The 24,140-nt window shown below is 50.7% G+C and overlaps 1 protein-coding gene across 1 annotated transcript; it reads left to right on the forward strand.

Annotated features, from left to right (window-relative positions):
• The first annotated feature begins 4,057 nt into the window (after positions 1-4,057).
• Positions 4,058-23,026, forward strand: LRRC75B (leucine rich repeat containing 75B). Its single transcript, XM_041488812.1, has 4 exons — positions 4,058-4,315; positions 8,814-8,942; positions 11,836-11,948; positions 22,504-23,026. The coding sequence occupies exons 1-4, from the start codon at positions 4,058-4,060 to the stop codon at positions 23,024-23,026; spliced, it is 1,023 nt and encodes a 340-aa protein (XP_041344746.1).
• Positions 23,027-24,140: the final 1,114 nt, after the last annotated feature.

The following is a 24,140-nucleotide window of genomic DNA, read 5'->3' on the forward strand; positions in this document are numbered from 1 at the left end:
GCTGAAGCTGTGAAAGTGTGAAGCAGTCAATGCAGTGTCTGGCAGCACAGCCTCACCTCCGCCTTAATCCTCTTTCCCTTCTTAAACTCTAAATTAATCAATTACACTTCCAGCCCGACAAAATCAGTCAGAAATGTAACCTTCATCATACACAAGGCAAACATAATTAGGATTGTCATTGGAAGCCAGCTTGACCAGCATACAAATGAGAGCAGCCCCGTGATGGGCAGGCTCCCTCGCAGGCAGGGATGGTGGGATTGCGGCCACAGCCCGGGAAAGGGCAGGGCTCCAGCAGGGACTGCCACAGAGGGGCCAGGGCACAGAGGGACCAGGGCACATCAGGCAGTGCACGCTCCAGGCAGTGCACGCTCCAGGCACTGCACACTCCAGCAGCCCCTTCGGCCGTGCCAGCGAGGAAGCCACAACATTCCCCAGCCACAGATGGGAGCCCAAACTCCCAGCCCAGCTGCACAGGCTGCAGACCCTGCAGGGATGGACAACATGGAAATGAGTCCTTGGAAATCCCTGGCCATGACTGCCGGTGTGGATTCATAAATGGGGTGAGCAATGGTTATCCCCTCCCCGGCCTACTAATGAGGAACTGAGCCACGGGGGCCAAGTGATAGCAAGAGCAAGGCAGGAGTGTCCAGTGAAAGCATCGGCTCAAGGCTTGAGCACAATCAAAAAAATCCAAGTGAGTGCTGGCAGCCAGAGCAAAGCACAAACCCAGCATGCTCCCAGGTAGCTCCAGGGTGCAGCTGCAGCCCCATGGCTGCTGTCCTACTGCAGCAGAGGCTACAGCAGGGCTAGAGGAGAGGCAGGGACTTAGTTAAGGATGAAATGGTTTCTGTACAAGTCCAACACTTCAATTTGGGAAGCAGAAACCTGAGAGGGGGCACAGCAGGGGTTTATCTGAGAGTGACAGAGAAAATGAAAGAGGAATGACTGCCTGCTGCCTCTTCCAATATTTAAGCTACAAAAGCATCAAATGAAAACAGTGAGTGACAGATTCAGAACAAAGTAAATATTTCTTCATACAGCTGAACAGTGCCATAAGTTGCTGTGGATACCCAAAATTTTCTCAGGCTCAAAAAAGGGTTTAGGAAAAACTTGAAAAGACTATTAAAGGCAGAGATCCACATGTCAGGAAATTCCTGAACTATGGATGGCTGATGGTAAGGAGAATACCCAGCAAGACACTGACCTACACACTGACCCTGGTTTTATCCTCCTTGCTGGACATCCTCTATTAACCACTGCTAATTGAGGATCCCAGGGGAAAGAGACCTGTGGTCTGATCCTGCGCAGTGGTTGTTCTGTCCTGGCACTGATCGGAGCTCTCTCCACTTGCCTGAAAGACAAGGAACTGGGAACATTCCCATTCCTGGGCACTTGGGTGACAAGGAGATGTGCTTATAGCACAGAATTTGAGTGCACAGCAAAAGAATGTCTGCTTTCCATTTTTCCCATTTCTCATGTTAGGAGCAATTTTTGATAAAATTAACTCAGTCATGCTGCACCCAGCTAGATGCAGTTGGCAGCACCATGTACCCCGCATTCAGTTTAGAAACAAGATAACATCCTTCTGAGAGGTGCTAAAATACCCATGGGGATGGGATTTCCAAGTCTCAAACCCACAGCTTGTGGTCCTTGTGAGAAACACCAGTTCCCACTCTGTTGTACCAAACAAGCTCTTCAGCTGATCTATCTCTATGCAAAGTTTATGGGTGCCCTTGACACTGCAGCAGAGATGAAAGAAAGGTGGGGATACTCCTGTAGATCGGTATCTCCCAGGTCTTGCATGCTCACCTACTGGCTCACTCTCTCCCAGGGCTGCATTCGGACCAGAGGATGCAGACTGACAGAAGAGTCCACTCTTTCCAAGCAAACTCCTGCCTCCTCCCCTTGCTGAGCATCTCAGCTGCAGCAGCACATCCAGTTGCTGTCACCCGCCGTTTGGCGACACACACAGATAGGGCAGGATTATCTCAGTCCACAGAGAGTTGCCGGCCAGGCATTCTCCTTCAGCGAATCCAAGTGGAGCACTGGTGTGTTTCTCATTAGCTCCTATTATCCATGCTATTGTAGTGCTCCCAGTGCTAAAGCACAGCCGGGAGACAGCTGAACTGCCCTGCAATTGTTTGTTTGTTAAGAGGATTTGCTCTGTGGCAGGATATTTCCAAGCCACGTGCAGAGGAGGGGTATCCTGGTAACAGTGCCATCCTCCGAGCCACTTGTGTGCCCTGGTTCTCCCACTGCCTCAGAACAATCCACCTGGTTTCACCCCCACTAGGAGTAAACTGCCGACTGTGTTTCCTTTTGACTGTCAGAGATAAGGTGTGAGACAACTGAGCCATACAAAGGCATTCTGCTGATGAACTGATCCTCTGGTTCCACATCCACTATCGCTGCTGCTCCTTCCAGCAGCACTCAGAGCAGGGCAGGCAGGAGCACGGATCTGTGGCAGCCTGTCCAGCTGTCCCCTGGCCAGGGGAAGGCCATCGTGCACCCCTGCTTTGACACCTTGACCCATTGCTCCAGCACTTTTTGTCCTTCCCATTGCTCCCAGTGACAATTCTGCAGCTGTAACACTGCACCCCGTATGAGTGATTTTCTCTTGACCCAGCCTCTCTCAAAGCTCCCTGACCAGATCCAGAAGTCCTTACTCAGCATCTACTCCCTCCAAATGGGATTAGCTTGAGTCACTCTCAGCCATATCTCAAGATCTGTTTATGCTAATTTCCCTCATGAAGGTGCTCAGAGCAGGGAGGGAACAAATGGGCAGATGGACAGTCAGGGCTTTTGTCTGGTCAAGCTGAGTAAAATTCTGAGAAGGGCCTTCAGAATCTGACCTACCATGGCTAAAGAGTTGCACAGACACTCTGACAAAATTAATGCATTAGCCAGGCTGCTTTAGAGTCCAGCCCCTTTGTGTCTCTGTCTCTTCAAGCCAGACAGTGGTCACCAGTAGAGTATCTGAAAGAGGCTGTCATGATGCAAAGCGTCCACATCTCCATCCCCATTCACAGCTCAGAGGAATGTTGAGAAGGAAAATGATCCTTGCAGGCTCTGTACCACAAAAAGCCATGGTCATCCCCTTCCCCCAGAGTGAGAGCCCAATAGCCACAACATTCTTCCACAGATGCATTGGATGATGTTTGTCCAAGGATGCACAGTGGGAAGCCCAGGTTGTTCCTATAGCTGTGTGCCCTCACATTACAGCTAGCCCTGCTCTGCATACAGGACTCACAGTCTGCCATGGGCACCTGAAAGAAGTCAGCTTATGGCTCCAATTCCAAAAAGCAGGGCAGGCTGAGCCACTGCTTATGCTGGGAACATGATTGAGTTGCCTGCAAGATCTCGGTGGCTGGAGATGGGATCCAGACTTTGTTTTTACCCATCCTGTTGGATGGCAGTGATTTTGTCTGAGGAAAAGCATGTGCTAAACTTGCTGTGCACTGCTGGAGGAGGGAAGAATGCATACAAGGGAAACAGTTCTACCCACAGCAGGTGAGGAACAGTGCCAGCATCGTACTATCAGTTGCAGATGACGGGTGGTGGGCAAAATTCCTGCCACCTTCTAGATTAGTAAAACACCTCCTCTGGGTCCAACAGCAGACTGATAGAAAACACAGCCCACAGAAGCAGTCCCTGGCAGATGGTGTGTTTTGAACTACTATTAATCTAGACAACCTTTTGCAATGTTGAAAGAGTTTGTCCAGGAATAAAATAGCTCCCCAAAATGCCTGGATGGAAGGAGCAGTCTCGGCAGCATCCGCGTCTCTCTTTGTCTTCCCCACCGAGCATCTCCCGGCAGAACAAGCCCGGGAGGAGGAGGCGCCTGGGGCGCAGAGGCAGCGGGGCTGCCCGGCCGCCGGGGAGGCGGGTGCTGAGCGCGGAGCCCGGCAGCAGAGGAGCCCCGGGAGCTCGGGGAGCCGGGGCGGGGCCGGCCGGGCGGGGCGGCCCGGACCCCCCGCCTTCCCCGGCGCCTCCCCCGGCCCGCAGCCCCGAGCCCGCCCGGTCCGGAGCGCGGCGGCGGCGCGGCCGGAGCGCGGCCATGGGCTCCCGGCTGAGCCGGCAGAGCAGCCTGGAGGAGGAGAGCGGCGAGGAGCCCTGCTCCGGCAGGCTGGAGAGCGGCCGGGGCGACTTCCACCTCTCCTCGCTGCTCCTGCACCCGCAGAAGCTGCCCGGGGTGCTGCGGAAAGCCTCGCCCGCGCCCTACGTGCGGCGGGTGGGGTGGCTGCGGGAGATCCAGGCCACCATCCGGGAGCACAAGCGGGAGCACGCCGTGCACATCCTCCGGCTGCTCAGGAAGGTACCTGCCGCGGGATGCGGGGCGGGGCAGGGCAGGGACAAAGGGCCGTGCGGGGCCGGGGCTGCAGCCCCCCCCGGTGCAGGATGCAGGAGCCCCCTCCCCGGCGCTGGGGTGTGCAGCCCTCCTTGGCGGGGCTCTTTGTGCTGCCTTTCTCCGCTCCGAGCCCCCGTCCTTCCGCCGCTCGGTGCCCACCGTGCCAGGCGACACCAGCCACCTCCCCGACCCCCAGCCTGGGCTCTGCCGGGGCAGAGAGGGGGGCTGGCAGGGAGCTGCCAGGGGGACTGTGCTGCACGCAGGAGAAGGGGGGTCCGGGCTTGGGCTGTGCTCACCCACGCCCCTCCATGCCAGCCCGCGGGTGTGCTCAGGATTGATGCCCCTCCAGAAAAAAGCCACTGCCGCCCCACTGCCACCACATCCCGTTATGGCCACTCAGCCAGAGTGGCTGAGATATGTCTGGGAAACCCCAAAATGGCTTTGGAGGGCACCTCTGGGACAATCGAGGCTGAGAGCAGAGGTAAAGGGGTCAGTGTATCAGTGGGAGCATGTTTCAGTCTGCCGCCATTCAGGAACAGAAAAGCCAGTGTGCAGACAGTGTGGTGCCAAACTGATGCTGAGGACAGAGCCCTGCTGCTGGAACAGAGCCATCTCCTCCATCACTCCCTGCTACCATCACTTTCCAGCCAAACTCAGCTGCCCCAAACTGCAGTCAACTCTGTGACTGGTAGCACAGGGGACAAAGCCCACCTCTGATGTGGACATCAAGCACCATCAGTTCGTAGCTTGTCATGTTGCTTCATTAGATAACGATCATCTAACTTCATCTTGGGAATGTACCTTATTTCTTGCCTTAGTAGCAAGTGGCCTTTGGGTGTGAGTGCAGTGTGGCTCACTGGATGCTTGTTCACCCACACCACCAGCTGCAGGGAGCTTCATGAACAGCCCTGTCTGCTCTGCATGTCCAGGGTTTTACAACACATCTGACAGTGGTGCTCACTGCCCTGGGCTACCAGGAAGTTACACACTCACAGGTAAGAATTCACAGGACCAAAAATTACATCTCTGCTTTTCCTGTCCACTACTTTAGCATTCACTTGAAGATTGTTACTAGCACTACACTCTTGTTGCCACATGTGCAGAGAGATAAACTCACAGCAAACCTCTGTGTGTGCACCAGTATGGCAGGCAAGGGTTGAATAAGATTTCGAAGGCAGTTTTGGAGAGGCACTATTACAAGAAGCTTGTGAAGAAAGAGAGGCGACCATTCACTTCATGGATGTGTCAACGTAACAGGAACAGAATTTACTAGGGTATGCCAGAGGCCGGAACTACAGAATGTCATTTTCTGTAGTGCTCAGCACCTCTCCTGGAAACTGAAGCACTGAAACCTTCCACAGACCCCGGAGGTCTCCAGAAGGTCCATCTGTGAACAGGCAGGGGTTGAGTGCTAAGTTACAGGGCCATATGGAATGGAGGGTCATTTCTAAGCTCCTTTCAGGATCAGTTAAACACTTGGCTTCCCCACATCTGCGCTTGAGAATTACCATGTCATGAACATTCACATTTTGCCTGCTGCCTTTCCAGTTCCCCATGTTATTCCTGGTCCCCATCTCTGCCTGGCCATGTTGAAACAGTGACTGTCTGCCCATCTGCTCACAACAGAACAGTGGGACATGCATCCTGTAATCACAACATCTTCTACCAAGCAAGATGGGAACCCATCCAGCAACACCCCAAAGCCTCTGGTTCATTGAGCACTCAGAGGTTTCAGAGGCAGAGGCTTTACACCACTAATGTGTACCACACCCCAGCTGTCACCCAGTCTGGGGTCATGTAATCACCACCAGTCCTCCTCACGTGTCCAATGTCAGCTTCAGATAAGCCTTTTTTTCTAACTCACAGGTTTTCCTCACTCCACAGCTATGTTCACCCCTTAGCTTGGTCCCCAATGTGTCCCTCCTTACCTTGGCAGTGTCACACTCTCGGGAGTCACGGATTAATGTGTCCCAGGTGAGGGTCTGTTTGTTACCTGGAAAAAGAGAGATACCTTGTTCACTCTAGTGGACAGGGAGGATATTTAACACCACACCTCATCACTGTGCCTTGGGCCAGGGTGCAAACACCCCAGGGAAAGCAGAGAAATGGTGGGACTGGAACTGCAACCTGCTCAGGTGAGCGGACAGCTCAGCCAGACCAGAGGACACGGGATGCCCTGTGTGCCTCCTGCTGCTCCCAGCACAGCCCCCCTTGCCCATCTCTGCAGGTGTACCCTGCTGATGGATCTGCCAGTGGTTTTTCACCTGTGGGCTGCAGACTTCAAAAGGCTGCAGACTGTTCCTAGGATGTTCAGAGGGTGTGATAATGTAAAGCAAGCAAGGCAGGCAGAAGCAGATCCACTAACAGAGATGTGAGATCCCAGCATTTCAGAGGACTGCATGGAGAACAGCTGCAAACTGCAGGTGCATGTGTGCTTTTGTACATGAACACTTGAACAGCTCCACTGCACATCATCTACCCCAGAATGCCCACCAGCAGAAGCCAGATCAGCTTTCCTGCTGATCTAGGTGGGCATCAGCTGAAGCCCAGGGAGACATTAGACTTACACCAGCAAAAAGTCTGGTATAATCTATTTTCCCTGCGCTGAGATGATGGCAAAGTGTCATTTTTAAGACAACAGCACTAAGCCAGCTGAACTGGCAAGAGTTATGATATTCTGCTGTCTGCAGCCACCTTTTAGGTGGTACAAAATTTTCCAAGAAATGAGAGAGAGAGGGAGGGAGAGAGGGAAAGAAGATGAGCTGAAAAATGCCTCTGGGCTAAGATTTATGGAATATCAATGTGAAATGAACATTTACAGCTATATTACTTACAAAACCCTCGCAGGCAAGATTTATAATGGGAATGCAGATTCATCTTAATGGTATAGTTCCAACTGGGGGAGTTTAATTACTGCTCTGACATCCACTGCTGCATGCCCAGCCATGCCATCCTCACGGCAGCTTTCTTCATCTGTGCACATTACACTTGGTGTGGGAGGCTCCATTTCCCTGAAGCCTTATGGTTAAGGGAGACACTGGCATGATGCCTTGGTAGGCTCCTGGCCCATATCCAGCTGTGGCTGTCTGTCCTTCAGGACTGATCCATTGCTTGGGTTCCTTAAGGTTGTCATTTGTGTACACAGAGTGATGGGGCTGTAAAGTATTTAATTTCTTCTCCCTTCCTGTGTCTCTAGCCAGGGTCTCTGTGGGGTTGTGCTTTCTGCTCAATCCAGCATATCCAGAGCAGGATGCAGCACAGGCTTTGATTGGTGCTTGGAGTTAAGATCCCAAACCTCTGCCAGCTATGGCTCTGCCCCTGTTGGTGATGTATGTGCATACATCCAGCTTTTTTTCCCCCTCTCACTCCATTTTTTTTTAGCTCTCAGTCACTGGGTGGTGCCTGAAACACACACTCAGTAGAGCAGTGTGAACATATGGGGCACCCATTTGCTTATTCATTTCTCCTGTCAGCTGCATACAGAATGGGGGGAAAACTTGTTCCCTCCCTTAGCTGAGCCCTCCTTATCAAGTGAATCAAACCAAGCTCTATCCCTACTAGGGAGCTTTTCTGTTCTAAATTTCTACACCTAGGGTATTTTTTTTTGCCCATGTGGCACTTTCATGTGAATATGTGATCTCTCTTTCCCACATTTTTTAAAAATTGTACCAGCTCTGTGGTACCTTCTGATTGTAATAACTGTGTCAATATATTAGCTCTTTGCTTTCCTCTTAGCAAGAAACAGCTTTGTTCTTTGCAGTATTATCCAGCCCCAGGAAGGCTTTTTGTTCCCAAAGATGCTGAGGTTTCCTCCAAAGGTTCCCCATCCCCTGATCCACACAGATAAGTTGCATGGACCACAGTTGTTCCCCTAACTCACACTGTGGAAGATGGAAGAGGAGTTCCTCTGACTGTGGTGTAAAGCCACCTCTAAATTTACCATTGCACCCCATACTGGGAAATTCACAGCACAGCTAAACTCACACAGGTGGGCAGGAGTTCTGCTCAGCCAGCCACCACCAGGGCATATGGCAGCATCTAAATACCTGAGAAAGGTCTGATTCTTCCAGAAAAGCTGAGATTGGAGAAGCAGCTTTAGAGCCAGCCTTCCTGCTTGGCTTCTTCAGCAGATTCACACATAGAGCTGACAAAACTGTGTTTCTCTGAAGTTAATTCTCTCCAGGCTCCAGCCAGCCTGGAAATGATAGAATTCTCACCTTCCTGTGGTAGGTGGAAATAAGGTGGACTAGCTCAAATTAACACTGCATCTCATTCAGCTCTCTGGCTGCCTGCACCCCCCAGTGCAGTAATGCTGGGTCAGACACGGCTGCTTCACCTCTGCTGGATAATTTCCTGTACTGGGCATCCAGCTGGCACCACATCAGATTTACTTTCTGGTTTCAGAACATCCCATGGATATAGCTCTGAGGAAGCCTGTGTGCCTGACTGTCTGTTTTTATTGTAGGACCTCGGACTGGAAGGAACATTTCTCAATGAAGTGCTCTACAAAAATGCAACTTTCCTCAACTTGGTGGATCCCATCTCCCATGACCTGCTGATGAGCCTTGCCAGAGATCTGCAATGTCCCAAAAAGGTGAATTCTCCCTCAGCTCAGTGAATGCTCTGTGGCACAGCACTGATGCAGAGAGCCCCACTGGGGCAGCTGGTGCTGCAATCAATCCCCCAGCCAGGCAGAGTGTTCCCTGGAAGGGGTGGCATATGGATTGTGGGGCGTATTTCTGTAGAAATCAGTTATAAACTACCTCAGAACATGAATACAGCTGAAAGAGGGGATGGCTATGTGCACAGATACTAGGAAATAACTTTTTGTGTCCACAGGGCAGAGAGACAATCACTGGTATCACAGGGTTTCGAAGCTCATGGGGGGCTCTTGGAGCTTCAGAGGAGAACAGAGATCTCTGCAGGAAAACCACCTCTCTCTTCCTGGGCCCTTTGCCATATGTAACTACATCAACCCAGCATTATTTCCCCCCATAAACTCTCAGAGTTCCCCATAGAGAATGGTGCTGCAGGAATATATTGTCACTGGGGGTTCAGGAAATAAATGTGTTATGTGCACAGTAACTGTGCATGCTCCATCACTTTGCTTCAGAGGATGAGGAGAGCAGAGACAGAAAGGCAGGGCTGCGAACAGACAAACATCACAGATGTCCCAGTCCCACTGCAACAACCAGCATCTATTTCTGTTACCCTTTGCCACCACAGACACTTGGATTTGCAATGTACCCAGTTGCTCGTTAGGCTTGGCAAGCATCATGTTTGCTTTATAAGGAGAAGAATAGAGTGAATTTCTTTATTCAAAGAGAGATATTAAGAACACACAGCTCAGAGCAAGCAGCAGTGCCCCAGGGAATACACCGAATGCCTGGTGTAGATTAGTGGCATTTCTAACCTTGTTCTGCCATCTCCTGAGGCTCACTGATAACAATTAACCAGTCATGTCTCAATAGACAAACCACATTTAGCCAGAGTTTAATCATCATTATTAGGCTGCAGCGCAGCCTGAAAAAAACCAAACCTTTCCAAGTGTAATGTCTGTGTAATTCATGTGAGCATTTGAAGGAAGGGCTGGGTTGTAGCAGTAGCATCTCTTTCACCACACTTCACTTGACCTCATCTCCAGCTGTTCTACCAGACCTTCTCCAAGCCTGTGCTGTGCAGTGCCCCTCAGGGCAGGCAGCAGGAGGGGATCTCGCTCTAATCCAGTACCCATGTGTTTGGCAGATAACACATTACCATTTTTATACACCTGTTTATCCCCCCACTCTAGTTTCATGCCCTATGGATGCACTGACACATGTACCATTACATAAGAAATTGTTTTCCCCATTCCTAAGGAAGACGTTGAGCACCTGAGTTGCCCTTCAAAGCCAGCAGAGGTTTAATTAAATGCTTGTAGAAATTCAGTACCTACAGCACCAGCACCCTTCCCAGAACAATGCCAGACCACGTCCCCTCTTCGACCCTGGCTGAGCATCTGGTGGGTGTAACTGCATTACAGGCAAGCAGGCTGAGTGCAGTTCCCAGTCTGTCAGTGGAAATTAAATCAGTGAGGACACAGGAAAGAACAGGAGGGTAACTCTCAGCTGTGAGCCAACAATTGCTCGCAGGGCTGTGTGCCAGCTCTGTACTGGAGCCTGGTGTGCACGTGCACCCACTTGGAGAGGTTTGCTGTTGTAGGTGACAGCAGAGTGCCAGCTGCAGCCCTGCCAGCACAGCAGGAGTCTAGAACAAGGCACCTAAGCCAAAGGCATGGGCCAGTCTCTATGGGGTTCCTAGGGAAGCTGGGATGGGGATCAGGGGATGCTCAGCTGAGCAGAAGGCTGGGATCCCTCTCCCCTTGGCACAGGAGAATTGCCACATGCTGGCAGTGCATCCCTGGGGAATTCAGCTGGTTCAGGGACTGCTGAGCAAAGTCACAGAGCAGCTGTTGGCCCCCAGTGCAGTGCTTTAACTGCTCACAGTAAGGAATAAATCAGTGCATTCCCTGACAGCTTTACTGGGTGTTCACCTATCAAATTCCTAAATGCACATGTGGCACCATGGCTAGAGGGCTGAGGGGTGGGAATGCAGGTGTCTGTCAGCAACTGGAAAATGCAATAGAGAAGGCAGAAGTCCCAGCCTTTAGCAGCTGCCATTTGCCATTCTGCTTCAGCAGAGGAAGAGGTTCTGTTCCAAGTCATGGCACTAAAGAACATGTGCAAAAATAACCCAGGAAGGCAGCAACCATGTGGGTGCCTTCTTTTCCTGACAAGTTAGGGCAGGGGCAGGAGGGAACTGCTGGCATTGGAAGCTCCCAAACTCAAACGTCCAGTAGCAGAGTGGACTACAAGGAAGTAAGATGGACTATGGGGAAGTAGCCAAAGTTCCCTGTCCTGACATCTCCCAGCACAAGAGGTCATGGAGTCAGTGTGTCACTGCAGGAGGAGCAAGAAGCACCTTGGGGATGGGGCGAGGGTGCCACTTACTGCCCTTTCCACATCAGGGTGTCAGATAGTCCAGAGACAGAGTCTGGGGAAGCAGGGCAGCAAGGTAATTAATAGAAATGTAGCACAGTCCTGTAACACAAGGAGTTGGCAGTGTAGGGATCCCTGCAACAGAGCATTGTCAGTCACCCCTGCCGCAGCCCTAGAAAAGGATCGCCTCTTCAGAGTTTCACTTGTTCCTGGGTAGGCTGTGAAATTGTAGCCCCACTCTGGGTAGGAACATGCTGGTTGGGCTGGGGTTCTTCCTGGCAGTGCAGAACTCCTCCTGATCCTCCTCCACCCCAGGAGGAGTTGGCATGTAGCAGAGGCATCTCAGGCCTTCTCACCATTCCTTTCATTCTCTCTTCTCTTCATCTGCTCCCTTACATACATGACCCTGCTCCACTGCCATCTTTATTCCTTTCCCATCTTCCTCTGCCCTCCTCCTTTTCTCATGTTCTGCAGTGGTGCAGGCAGTCTAAGTCATCCCTTTGCTTTCAGGAATATGACCCCTGGAAATCCTCAGACAGGATCTGCAGGCAGCTGATTTACCACCTAACCCCGCACTCGAAATGGCACCGGCACGGGATGCCCCGCAGGAAGTCCCAAGTGTGGTAAGAACCTGGCAGGGGTTGTGTGGGTGGGCACAGAGGGGGATGAGCCTGGGAAAACGGTGCTGCAGCCAAGCACCGTCCCAGCCTGCCACCACTCCCCTCCTCAGAGAGACTCCCCTCCTTTCAGAGGACTGAAAAACGTGCACAGCAGCTGCAGTACAGCCTCTTCCAAAACCCAGCCCCAACAGGCCTCTCTGTGATGTGTTTTGCCATTTGCTCCTTTCTGTGTGGTGTTACAGTTCCTCACCCTCTCCAAAATGAGTGCACAGCACAGACATCCCTCCTTCAGGGTCAGGAGCATGGCCAGGGCTGCTAGCCTGCAAAAACACCCATGTGCCAGAGGGGGCTGTTCCCAGCTCTGCATCATACCTTGTCCTAGTTTAAAGCTTCCCTGACAGTGGGCAAAGTGTCCCGTACAAGCCACTGCCACCATCAGCTGATCACCCCATTCAGCAGGAACCACTCTGGGGTGGCTGCAGGGAGGTGAGCATCCTTCTTACCTCCCACTTCTCTGCCAGCACCTGGAGAGGGCCCTGGGATGGTGCAGATGCACAGAGAACCCAACTCAGAGCATGTTGGTCACTAACAGCTCCTGGATGGCAACTGCTTTTCACTATTAGAAGTGTATTTGGACAGCCACACTTGTTCCCTCCTTGCCACTTGCTGGTTTTTCTGCCCGGATAAAGAGCAATCCCCATGTACTTTAAATCCACCCCTCCTTCTGTCATTTTCTTGGAGCAAACCCTGTTCCTATGACACAGATCACCACTGCTGAAGGAAAGACAGAGAAGTGACTAAGAAAAGAGCTCATGTCAGCCCCATTAGATTCACTGGAATAAATGCAGGATAGAATAAAAAGAAATGCAAAATCAGCAGCACTCTGAGAATGGCCTTGGGCTTTTCTGATGCTTTTGGTCTTTGATGTTTGTGCCAGCAACTTAAAATCCCCCATGAGAATTGACATTTCCATCATACCTTTCATTCTGACTCAGAGGCAGGTTCCCAGTGCATCTTAAGGAATAAAATCCCTAATGCCATGATTTCCAGGCCATCTGCCTCTTGCACCTGTAGCCCCACTTTGCCAGAAGCTGAGCACTCCCAGAGCTCTCCCCTCCAGCACCCCAAAGGCAGCACTGTTTGTGCTGCTTTGCAGGTGGCAACCACAGCACAGAGCAAGACTGAGCTTTCAGAGCTGAGTGAATCCTTTTCCAGGCCCACCTAATGATATTTTCCCTATAGGATCTTGCAGAATGCTGGACATGCAGGATATAGATGGCAGTTCTGACCTCATCCCTGTCTCCTCCCAAATTTAAAGTGAAGTAGTTCAGGAATCCAAACTCCTGCTTGCAGGCAAACCTCTTCTCCAGATGGACTTCAGGATGAAGAGTCAAACTGGAAGTGATCCCTGTGATTGCACAGCCTGGGGACAGCAGAGGACTGCAAAGTGCTGCAAGCCCATCACTTAGTAACAACAGAGGGAAGGTTTGTGGCCAGAGGTAGAGCTCTGGGTCCAGTGAGCACCCCACACAGAGGGGCCAGACCCCAGGTATTGGCCAGGTACAGAAAATCTGTGAGCACAAGCAGGGAGAGGGCAACAAGGCAATGTGCAATAGGTCTAAAATGGGCTGGCCTGCCTGGCTACCACACCCAGTTACAATGTGTTACGTAAGGCACAAATTAATTTTGATGAAATATTTAACAGCAGAGCTTTCTCTTTTAAGTGTGGAGATGAAATGGTTTGCAGTTTGCAGCAAAAGACGCCTGCAGAATTGGCATCTGAGGCCGCTGCAAGAAAATGGGTGTTGCCAGTAGCAGGAAGGCAAGAAATAGCTGCTTCATTTGGAGATACCAAGGCATCAGTTTGTTTAGGCAGGCTGTTTTTTCGTGATCCAAATTCTGCACCTCCCTCTGTCTGCTAGTGGGAGTATTTTACTATAGTGTCTGTCTTAAACCCTGTGCCCTTGGCTTGCACCCTTCCTGCTCTTTAGCTCCTGCAAAGAGCATGGGTGTAGCAGCAATACTTTGAAGGAATTTCTAAAATCTAGTGGGGGTTAAGGACAGCAGGGAGGAATCTGTGATGAGACCACATTCAGAAACCAAATTCTGCTCTTGCTTTTGCAGCCTCCTGGGCTTTGGCATCTGGCTTTCACAGAACTGATGCCGGACTCCCTTGTTCTCTGAAATGCAATTTCTACTTTCTGCAGCATGTTAGATGGGTCCAGCAGATAATTAGCAAGCCCAGCCATACAGGGAGCTTGGAGCATCTGCCAGGTTTTAATTACATTTGGGCTGTTATGGAGATGTGGTACTGCAATAGTGGAGTTGGATCACGCACCAGATGTTCGTCCCCACTGCCAAACCAGTGGGTCACAAACAAACTAACAGCAGTTATTACATCCCCAGCTACTCTCAGTGGGACCTGCATCCACCAGGTACACACCTGAGCCACCCATGAGCTGGTAAAGCAAAAAGGATAAGAGACATTTCTTCAGGCAGTGCTGTTTCAGTCCACAGGCAGAGCCCATGCAGAAAGCTCATTGTGGGTCATGGACTCAATGCAACAGCAGCTGGAGGGAGCGGGAGACATCCAGCCCAGGCTCTGTCTGGTTTCTGTGCTTGACCAAAGTGCTGAAGGTGAAGCTGGGAGGCAACCTGCCCTCTGCATCCATGCCTGTGGGTTCCCTGGAGTGGCTGTATGCCTTACACAAGGAAGGGTTGCAGTCCCCAGCTGTGCAGTCACCCACAGAGACTATTTCAGCTGCCCTGGTGATACTCAGACTAAGTTTGCCCCACTGAAAAGAAGGGGCTCCTTTCCTGCAAAATCCTGTCTCAGGTTTGCAGCCAACAGCCTGCACCCCACTGGCTCTGCCCTACTTGGGTTGACTGCATAACCAAACTAGGAAGATAAGCTCTTGCAGATTTACTCTGGGGGTTTTAAAATTGAAAGCTCAAAAGCTGGAGGATAAGATTTCTGCAGCTTTTTTTTTTTTTTTTGCAGCAAGGACGAGCATAACTACTACACAATTTTCAGTCCTTGATATCCTAGAGGGAATTTAGTTTTAGCACCATTTTACAGTTGTATAGATCACTCCCACTTAATGAGCAGAATACATCCTGGAGTGTTGTATAACTCCAGCTTCACTTTCTCATTAAATTGATGTTTAGTGTGTAAAGAGTAATGGATTAAAAAATGCTCCTTTATACAGACATAGACCTTTTAGGCTATCAGTGCCACTTCTGTGGCATTTTGACAGACTCAGAACTTTTAGATGCTATTAATTCTTGTTTTCAGAATTCTTGGGGCCTCTTGCCATGCTGAATTCATGAAAACTGTCACCATCTGCTGCCAGAACAGGGCAGGACCCAGAGGATGTATTATTTTCTGAGGGCCAGACACACTGGGCTGCAGTTCAGAGCAGAGAGGGAGAAGGGTATCAGGTGAAGACTGCCTTTGTCTGGAGAGCTGGATCACAGTCTGGTACTGTGATTAGGAAGCTCTGGATTACAACTGAACTGTCTTGGCAAGGCCGTGTAGGGAACCTTAATGTATCTTCCACTTGCATCATCCCCAGAGCTGGCTACTTCAGTGTAACTACTTCCTTTCCTGAGTGCAAAGGATCAAACCTGAATCCACGTAGCAGGCAGGCAGTAGACACAGCTTTATAATTGTGACAAAAAAAAAAAAAAAAAACCAAAACAAATTTTTCACACAGTGGCCTGCTCTGGAAGAGCAACAGCAGTTGTGTGTATGGAATTAACTCCCAAACCACATGTATATGGCCTTTCCTTTTCACAAATCTCACCACAGCTTTACTTTGCTCATCTGAGTGAATTTCATCATGGCTAATCCAAAGTGGGTGGAGAGCAGAGTTTCCCTTCTGGGCTTATTGCTCCCTTTCTGTTATTGATGTGCATTGGCCAGACATTGCAGCATTAGATGCACTTTTAAAATGCAGTGAAAGCAATTGTGTCTAGAGGACTTCAAGGAAACAGCTCTAAAGGGCTTCACATCTTTTTTTTCCCCTTGAAAACATCACTCAGCACTGAGGCTGACAGTTCTGGCAGATGAGATCCCAGCCTTCACATGGCATGAGGAGAATATTAACTAGAGCTTCGTGTCACCCTTATGCAACAGGCAAACAGGCACCATCATTCCTGCTCTAGGGAGAGGAAGCCAAGTCAGTTAACTAAAGCCACATGGTAAACATCATATGGGAGTACAGGAACTGCCCCACACACTGTTTCCAAGAAGCTGCTGCTCACAGAGATGTCAGATGGACAGACATGAGCTGGTGGATGAGTTGTGGACAGGGGCAGGAATTGTGCCCTCATCTTACAGTGCAGAGCATCCCAAACACTACCCCTGAGGAGGGTTCCCAACAGCATCAAGAGCCCATACATTTGGAAAGGCTGTTGGAGGTGGCAGAAAGGGTCACCCAGCAGCTTGACACTGCCCTGTCAGAGTCAGGAGTAAAAAGGCCAAGGCTGGCAGACAAGAGAAGCAGGACACTGGAGGAGAGACAGTGAGTGAAATAACAGAGGCTGGGTGGAAGGGGGTAGTTAAAAGCAATCAGCAGAGACCTTGTGCCTTGTGACTCTTACCCAGTTGAAGGTCTGACAAGGACATGGGTCAATACATGATATTTACACCTTGAAGGACAGAGTGACAGCAGAGGCAGGAAGAGAGAGGCACTCAGCTGCATCAACAACTGCTGATTTCCATGTCCCACCCCAGCTGCAGAGGGAGTGAGACAGGAGAAAGGCTACCTTTGCCTCCTCTCCACAGCTGGTCAAAAGAGCTTGGGCACGAGGATGGGGATGTGACTAAGGGAGTTCTCAAGGAAGTGACCTATTTGTGCACTGCCTCCATCTTCACAGCAGGGCCAGGCCCAGCCTTGGATCAGCTGGGGCTGGGTTAGTCTAGCTCAGTACTTTGGAGGCTTCTCTTTCCTTTTTCATGTTGCATTAGAGGCAGCTAAAGCCAGCCCTGCACAGCAGCACCCTTGTGCCACTGGGGAAGCAAAGCAAGCAGATTATGCTAAGTAGGCAATTAAAAAGCTCAGAATCCATCCCCTAAATCACTGCTCAAAGCAGGGAAGCCATCCACACATGCCTGAGGTTCTGTGCAAGAAAGAGCAGCTGAGAGATACCTGACTCATGGCTAATTAGCCACTACTGGCAGTGCCTGTTAATGACAGAGGGGATACACATTAATGGGAATTTCTGGCATCAGCAAAGTTTTATATTTGGAGACAAATTTAATGTAAAAATAAAAGACAGAAGGGTAGAAAGCTGGTAATTCTCCAGAGAAATAGGCATGAAGTTGTGAGCACCCCTCATTAGCAAAATTCTGTCTCTTACTGTCTCCTCCCAGCCTTTCTCCATAGCATGGAGACAAAGAAATAAGCTGAGACTCCAGGAACTTCAACATTGTTGGGCTGAACAAGCTCCCCCAAACCCCACCAAGCTAACAAGAGGCCAGACACCACTGTGACTGCTACAAGTCCCAACAGGGCAACACTCAGGAGCCATGACACCCCTTCTACAACACATCCCCCTTCTGTGCTGCCACCAAAGAATTTAGCTGATGAGCAAGAAATTGATGGGATTCAGTGTTAATAAAAAAACCAAACATGCTGAGCCTGCAGCTTCATGGACTTGAAGAAGGACCTGGAAGATGGCCTGAGGGTTAATTCTCTTGGGACAGGTCCTGGAGACAAACAACTAGCAATTAATTTCAGATCTCCTAATTGTCCCATTTCAAGACAGCTCTGTATTTACTTGTGCTAGCTGAGTTCCCAGGAGGCTGGAACACTGGCTGGGTGTTAGTGGAAAGAGGAAGATTTTTATCCCAAAATAAAGCTTTGGGAGGCACAAAATGGTTTCACCTCTTTCACAGCCCACATTTCTCACTGAGAGGATTTTTTTTCCAGACACCCACAGGTCTCTCAGGCCCCTGCTCTGTCTGGACTGATCTAGAATGGATCTCCTATAGCCAGGCTCAAAGTGCAGCCTAGGGACTGCTGGTAATGCCTGCTGAAGAGTAGAGTTGGGAAGGGATAAGTGGCAGCGAGGGTGGGAGGAAGACTGCCTCCTTGTCCTTGGGAGAAAGGCCACACCCCAAGAAGGGAGTTGGGAAAAATGCAAATTAAAACCTTTCACATGAGAAGCAAGGAGATGTACCTCAAAGAGCTCCCATCCCTCAGCAGGGGTGGACAAGGGTTGCAAGCAGGGTGCTGATCCTTTATGAACAGGACTCTGGGCCAGCAGCATTCCTCACTGGATGCTGCATCCCCAGGCAGGCAGTAGGGGCTGGGCTGTTGATTGTCCTTGTTTTTTGCTCCAAGTTTCCAAGAATTTCTCACTTGCAAGCCATTTTTCCAGCATTTGAGGGAGTGGGGGGCTGTTTCCTCTCCAGGCTTGCTGCAGATAATACAAACACAGTCTGCTGCCTTGCATCCAGGGTCCAGATCCTTGTTAGATGCAAATCCTCACAATTACAAATGTGCCCTGCGCACCAGTTGTAGAAGCAGCAGGCTAATCCAGCCCCCAGTGCTCTGCAGCCTCTGTCCACAAGTCCCACGGGCGTTACGTTGCTAAGTAGCTGTTGTATCTCACACAAAAGAAAAAAAAAGCCTTCTGCAGCTGAAGCAATCTTAAAGCCTGTTTCAAATGCAGAAATCAGGGGATAATACATGACCCATTTCCCTGGAAATAAACCTAGTATTTTCTCAGCTGCTGCACAAGTGACTGAGATCTTGGTGCCCTGTGTATCATGCCCCTCTCCCCCCAAGAAACAGAGCTTAACAGACCTCCAAAAAAATATCAAGTGCCAAATAATTCAGAGTAAAGCATCTACCCACATCTCCTTGACCCATTTCTGACTGCAGACCCATTTTCCTCTAAAGCAATAGAGAGAGTGGGTAGCTATTCCATGCCTTGCCTTAGGGATGGGGTTTAGTTGTGCCTCTTGGAGCTGCACAGAAACACCAGGGAGGCGAGGGGGATGCTGCCAGGGTTCACAGCATGCGTGGGGTGTTGCATCTCATGCTTCAGCACTTACCAGAGAGCTGAGGGCCTGGCTGCAGCATAGGGCTGTGTTCACCAGGATGAGGCTCCTACAAACACATCCCTACAAGAGGCATTTTTATAGGCAAGAGAGCAGCTTAAACACAGGAGGGAGCCCCCAGTCCTGAGACAGGAGGCCCAGAGTCACCCTGGCAGGTACAGCAATGAGGGCAAAAGGAAGCGGCAAAAAACACAGGAAAGGAAAGAAAAACAAGCCAGCAAAGAAGGGAGGGCGGGCTCTGGCACAGGACAGGACGGTTTAAACACATTCAGCCAGGAGCAGTCCAGTCTGGAGAATCAATTATGGGAAGATAATTTGTGTGCTTGATTAAAGCCTCCTTGGGGTGTTGGCTCGGTGCTGGGGAGAGCAGCAGCAGTACCTGTTGTGGTGAGAGCACGATCTGTGACTTACTGCTGCAGTCTCCACACGGCGGTCACAGGAGGGGAGGCTCAACGGGCAGAGACAGACGAGCACATTGCTTTTGTCTTTCAGACATTTCCCTTCAGTCATCACTGTCTGCACTCAGAGCCAAGTCGCTCCAGAGGGGACCCCAAGAGCCTTTCAAACTTGTCCCCTTTTAAGAAAGCTGCTGCTGCAGACGCGACAGGAAAAACGGCACCTGGTGCTGAGGCCGGCAGCGGAGCCGTGCCGGCTCAGACGTGCCCTCCAGTGGTCCCCACTCCAGCCTGGCTCCCATCCCCACTCCAAACTAGCCTCCTGCCCTGGAGCTTTGTAAAAAGGAAGGTCTGAGGAGGCTTTGCACAGACAGAGACAAGGCTTAGGGCTGGGAAATGTGCCCCTATGCTTGTGTCTCCTTTCTGTGTCCCCCACCCACCCAGGATCTGCCGTGGCTTGACAGCACTGGGGAGGACAGGAGCCACAGGCTGTGTTCATGCAGAACAGGCACCGAAGTAGTTACAGTCTTGTTTCTATGCTTGTTTGTCCTGTATTCCCCACACTCCCAAGAAAGCCTTATTCTAAACCCCTACAGGCCAGAGAAGGCTGCTGTATGTCTTGTACCAGCCCCTTGTGGATACAGGGGACAGTTACCCTGTGCACTCAGGTTCACACTCCATTTCATTTCTCCCTGTTTCACTTGATCCACATGAATGCACACCTGCACTGTGCATTGGATGCTCCGTTCTGCTAGAACAAGTACACCAGATCAGACACCCAGATAAAATACCTAGCATGACTAAAAGGATAACTCTTGTGCTAGGGGAAACCTGAGATGTTTCCAGTTTCGAGGATGGTCCCTGATAGATTTCATCCAAGATGAACCCTCTTTTGTGGTAGACTGTGCTACGCCACTGCCAGTGATTGGTGACAAACTATACCAAAAACACACACATTGTTTTTCAAGAGAGTTGAAGAAATACAGCTCCCAGAAGCCTGTGCTGATCTCAAGCATGTCTTGGATTAGCAGGAAAAGGGAGACTTGCTCAGTGCCACCCAGACCACAGCATGCACAGTTCACACCTGCTGCTGCAGCAGGTAAGGGAACTGCACTGCTGCTACAAGCTATGTGGTGGATTAATTCTTCACAGTCCCATCTCTGGGGCCCAGATAGTGGAGGGATATCAAGTACCATCTTCAAGGCCCTTTGGAGATCTCCCTTGTGTGCTCAGACCAATTGTAATTCCCCAGCACATCAGTCCCTGCTGTTTGACAGGATAGAAAGCACTGCTCCCCTTGCCCCTCCTGTGATCCACTGAGGTGTGGTGTGGGTCATCTGATGTGTAAATATTTAGTAAGTAATACATTTTACTTACAATACTTCAGGTCTGAATAGAAGTTAATTCATGCTGTTATTAGCTCTCTGCTGTGACAGCTCATTATTCCAAATGCATGATTGCAGATATGGTTTCAGCCTTGCACAGTGAATTCCCATGGGAAATACAAGGACACATGGAAGTAGACTGAGCAAAGTACTGCTAAACCCAGGGCAGGAATTTGTGGGCTTAAGAATTGACAGGGCAGGACACGAGGTCTTTCTGCCTCATGCTCCTACAAGGAAGTGCAGCTGCAGTTTTGTGCCACTGTTGAATGTGTCCACAAAGGGCTGTGGCCTGCACTGGTGCACATTTACTGACTTATGTCAACACATGCTTATAGGGGATTATTAAGGGCTCAAATTTCTAGGATGCCATGAACTGCATATGTAAAGCAAAGCTGCAGAGGCAGTGCCACATGCTCTGCACAGCTCCAGCAGAGCCTGGCAATACTGAGGCTTGTAGGGACATTCTCACCTGCCACGGGAGCTCCTGCGGTGCTGTTGCCTCCTCCAAGGAAATTGCATGTCCCCATGTACCCTTTGCTTTCAGGGACTGGCTGTGCCACAGGTGTGCAGGACACTACAGAGAGCCAGATAGGAAGAGTGGGGACCTTCAAAGTGGTGGTTAATGCTTAACCCACCCTGATCCTCCCAAACTCAATAAGGCACTTACAAGACCCCCTGAGTACATGACTGGGGGGGGTCCTACTAGGGCTCCCATGTCCTTAGGGCAAGATGTGTCTGAAAGAGCAGCAAGATTAACAGAATTTACACGAAGGGATTCGATTCTCCTGTGTTACACCAACACACGTTTCTACTCAATTTTGCAACGCATCTCCCAACAGCTCCTGTAGTCCCACAGTTCCCACTTCTCACAGCACTCTTACAAACCCAGAGTCCATCATTAAGCTCCACACCCCACTCCCTCTGCATTCCCAGCAGCCTCACAACACAGCTTTCCTACCTCCTCCTCACTCCCTTTGCCAGGCAGACAATAAAAGAAATGGCTAAAGCCCTCTCTTAGCACCCTTATGCCCTCCCTGCCTCCTCATAGCTGCAGCAGATCCCAGATGATCTGCTGACCACAAAGACCCAAACAGGCAGCCACTGGTGAGCCACTGGCAGCCACTGACTAAGTGCTGCTTGTGAAGGCTTTTAAAGGGACACGCAGTAAATCCATTCCTGGAATGCAGTTTGCCTATCTCTTGTTTTCCTGATGAAACATCAATTTCTCAGACCTTTAACACGGCTCTCCTCTGTAGCAAAGACCTTGGCATTCACCTGGAGAGGCTGCTCACAAACAGCCCCCACACAGAGTAAACCAGTGCTTTTGGAAAGTTTGCTTGCCTTGGTTATTTTTGCTTTCTATGCATGAGCGCCTGTATGGGCACATACAGACAAACCCTTTGGCATCTGCTAGTGGGAGACACTTTAGCAACCTGTGTTGAGCCAGTCCTGGCAAAGTTTATGTGTAAGTGCTAAAAATACACAGCAAAGCCCCAGAACAGTCTGCCCTGAGGTATGGTGCAAATGCTTGAAACAAGCATTTGTGAGCTCTATTAACCCTTTCCTTAACATGCTAGCCCATATTGTTAATGAGTTCTCCCTGTCCCAAATGCTCTCTCACTTGGGTGAGATGGATGGGAGTGCTCCCCTTAATGATGCTTAAACCTTCATGATCTCTCTCCATGTCTCCCCTTCTCCACCATCAGCCTGAAGACCAGCCTGCAGAAGAAGGTGAGCCAGGACTCCATGGATTTGTCAGGAATCCCCCTGACCATGCGGGATGTCCATCGCATGGCCTACTACCTGCAGAACAACGGGGACCACCTGACCTCGGTGGACCTGAGCTTCACGGAGCTCAACGACGACATGGTGCGCCTGCTGCTGCCCTTCCTCTGGGCGCTCCCCAAGCTCACCCACCTGTCCCTCAACGGCAACCGGCTGACGCGGGCCACCATGAAGGAGCTGACTGACACCATGAAGGACATGAACAAGTTCCCTTGCCTGGCCTGGGTGGACCTCGGCAACAACGTGGACGTCTCCTCCATGCCGCAGCCGCTGCTCGTGGGCCTGCGCAAGCGCCTCAGCCAGCAGACCACGCTGCCGACCATCTATGAGGCGCTTGACTGCGACTCTGAGATCGCCGGCGGGCACGAGGGCAGCCAGCCAGAGGATGAAGCAGCCGGAAGCATCCCGCCACGTGCTTTTTCTCAGCAGGGCTGCGAGAGGTGACTGAACAACGGGCCGGCGCTGGCACGCTGAAGCAACCCCAAGGAGAAGTTTTGAGTATAAACATCAAGAAGAGGGCCAGCTTGACCGGCTTCCCTTGGCTCTTTTCTCTCGCCTTCCCTGACATCTTCCCCCCCACCTGCTGTGAGACAAAAGCCTGTCATCCCCCCACAATGTGTTCCGCTCCCTCCCCTCGCTGCCAAACCCATTGCCCACGTTCCAGAGAGGAACCAGTGACTTACAGTGAACCTGGTCCCCAGGCAGGGTCTCACTGGAAGACGGGAAAAGACCTGTCGGAGTCAAGAATATCCTCCAGCAGCCATTGGGTTGAGGGAAAGGGGTTGGGGGGAACCTAAAACAGAAACAGGCTTGTAGTTTACTTCCTTTCTTCCTTTTCCTATGCACCTTGGAAACCTTGGGACCTGCAGCCTTGAGTGTGAAAGGAGGTACCCCAAGAGCCTAGTGCTGTGGAGCTTAGTGGAAGGGCTCAGAGGCCAGACCTGGAGCCCGGCAGTGTGTCTCCCTCTTGTGTCTGGCTCCTTTTGTTTTGTTTTTTTCCTATTGTGTGTTTTGTATGAACGTCTGAACAAAGGGACCTGGTCAGAGACCATTGGATCACATAGGCTGGGGCGGACACATGGCTTGGAACTGCAGCATCAGGATATTTGCTGTGTGACCGGGGTGAGAGGGAGGGGAAGGAGGCATGTGTTGGTGGGAGCATGGGGGATGGGATGAGTTGGGATGGGATTGGGAGGAGGGGGGAGGAGAGGGAATGGGAACGGTCTTGTGGATTAGTAGGATTGGTTTCAAAAACTGTGCTTTTGTACTAAAATTACAAGTTCCAAGGTACTACAATTGCAAGTTCCAAGTGAAATTGAGGAAAAGCTGACAGCTGAGCACCTAACTGTGGCATTAGAGGAGCAAGCAGTGAATGTGCCAGAGGTGGGTGCTTCCCAGTTGGAAGTGCAAAGCTTTGGCTCCTCGTGGCACACTGCACACCTCCTAATACAGCCACGACGTGAGCAGCTGCATAACCATTTCCAATGCTGTCCAGAAACCAAGCCACTGATGCAGAATTTCCAGTGTTTTCCACATTGCTCATGCTCTATGTAAACAT

Source organism: Pyrgilauda ruficollis, unplaced genomic scaffold, assembly GCF_017590135.1.
Source record: "Pyrgilauda ruficollis isolate IOZ18807 unplaced genomic scaffold, ASM1759013v1 scaffold9, whole genome shotgun sequence".
NCBI lineage: Eukaryota > Metazoa > Chordata > Aves > Passeriformes > Passeridae > Pyrgilauda > Pyrgilauda ruficollis.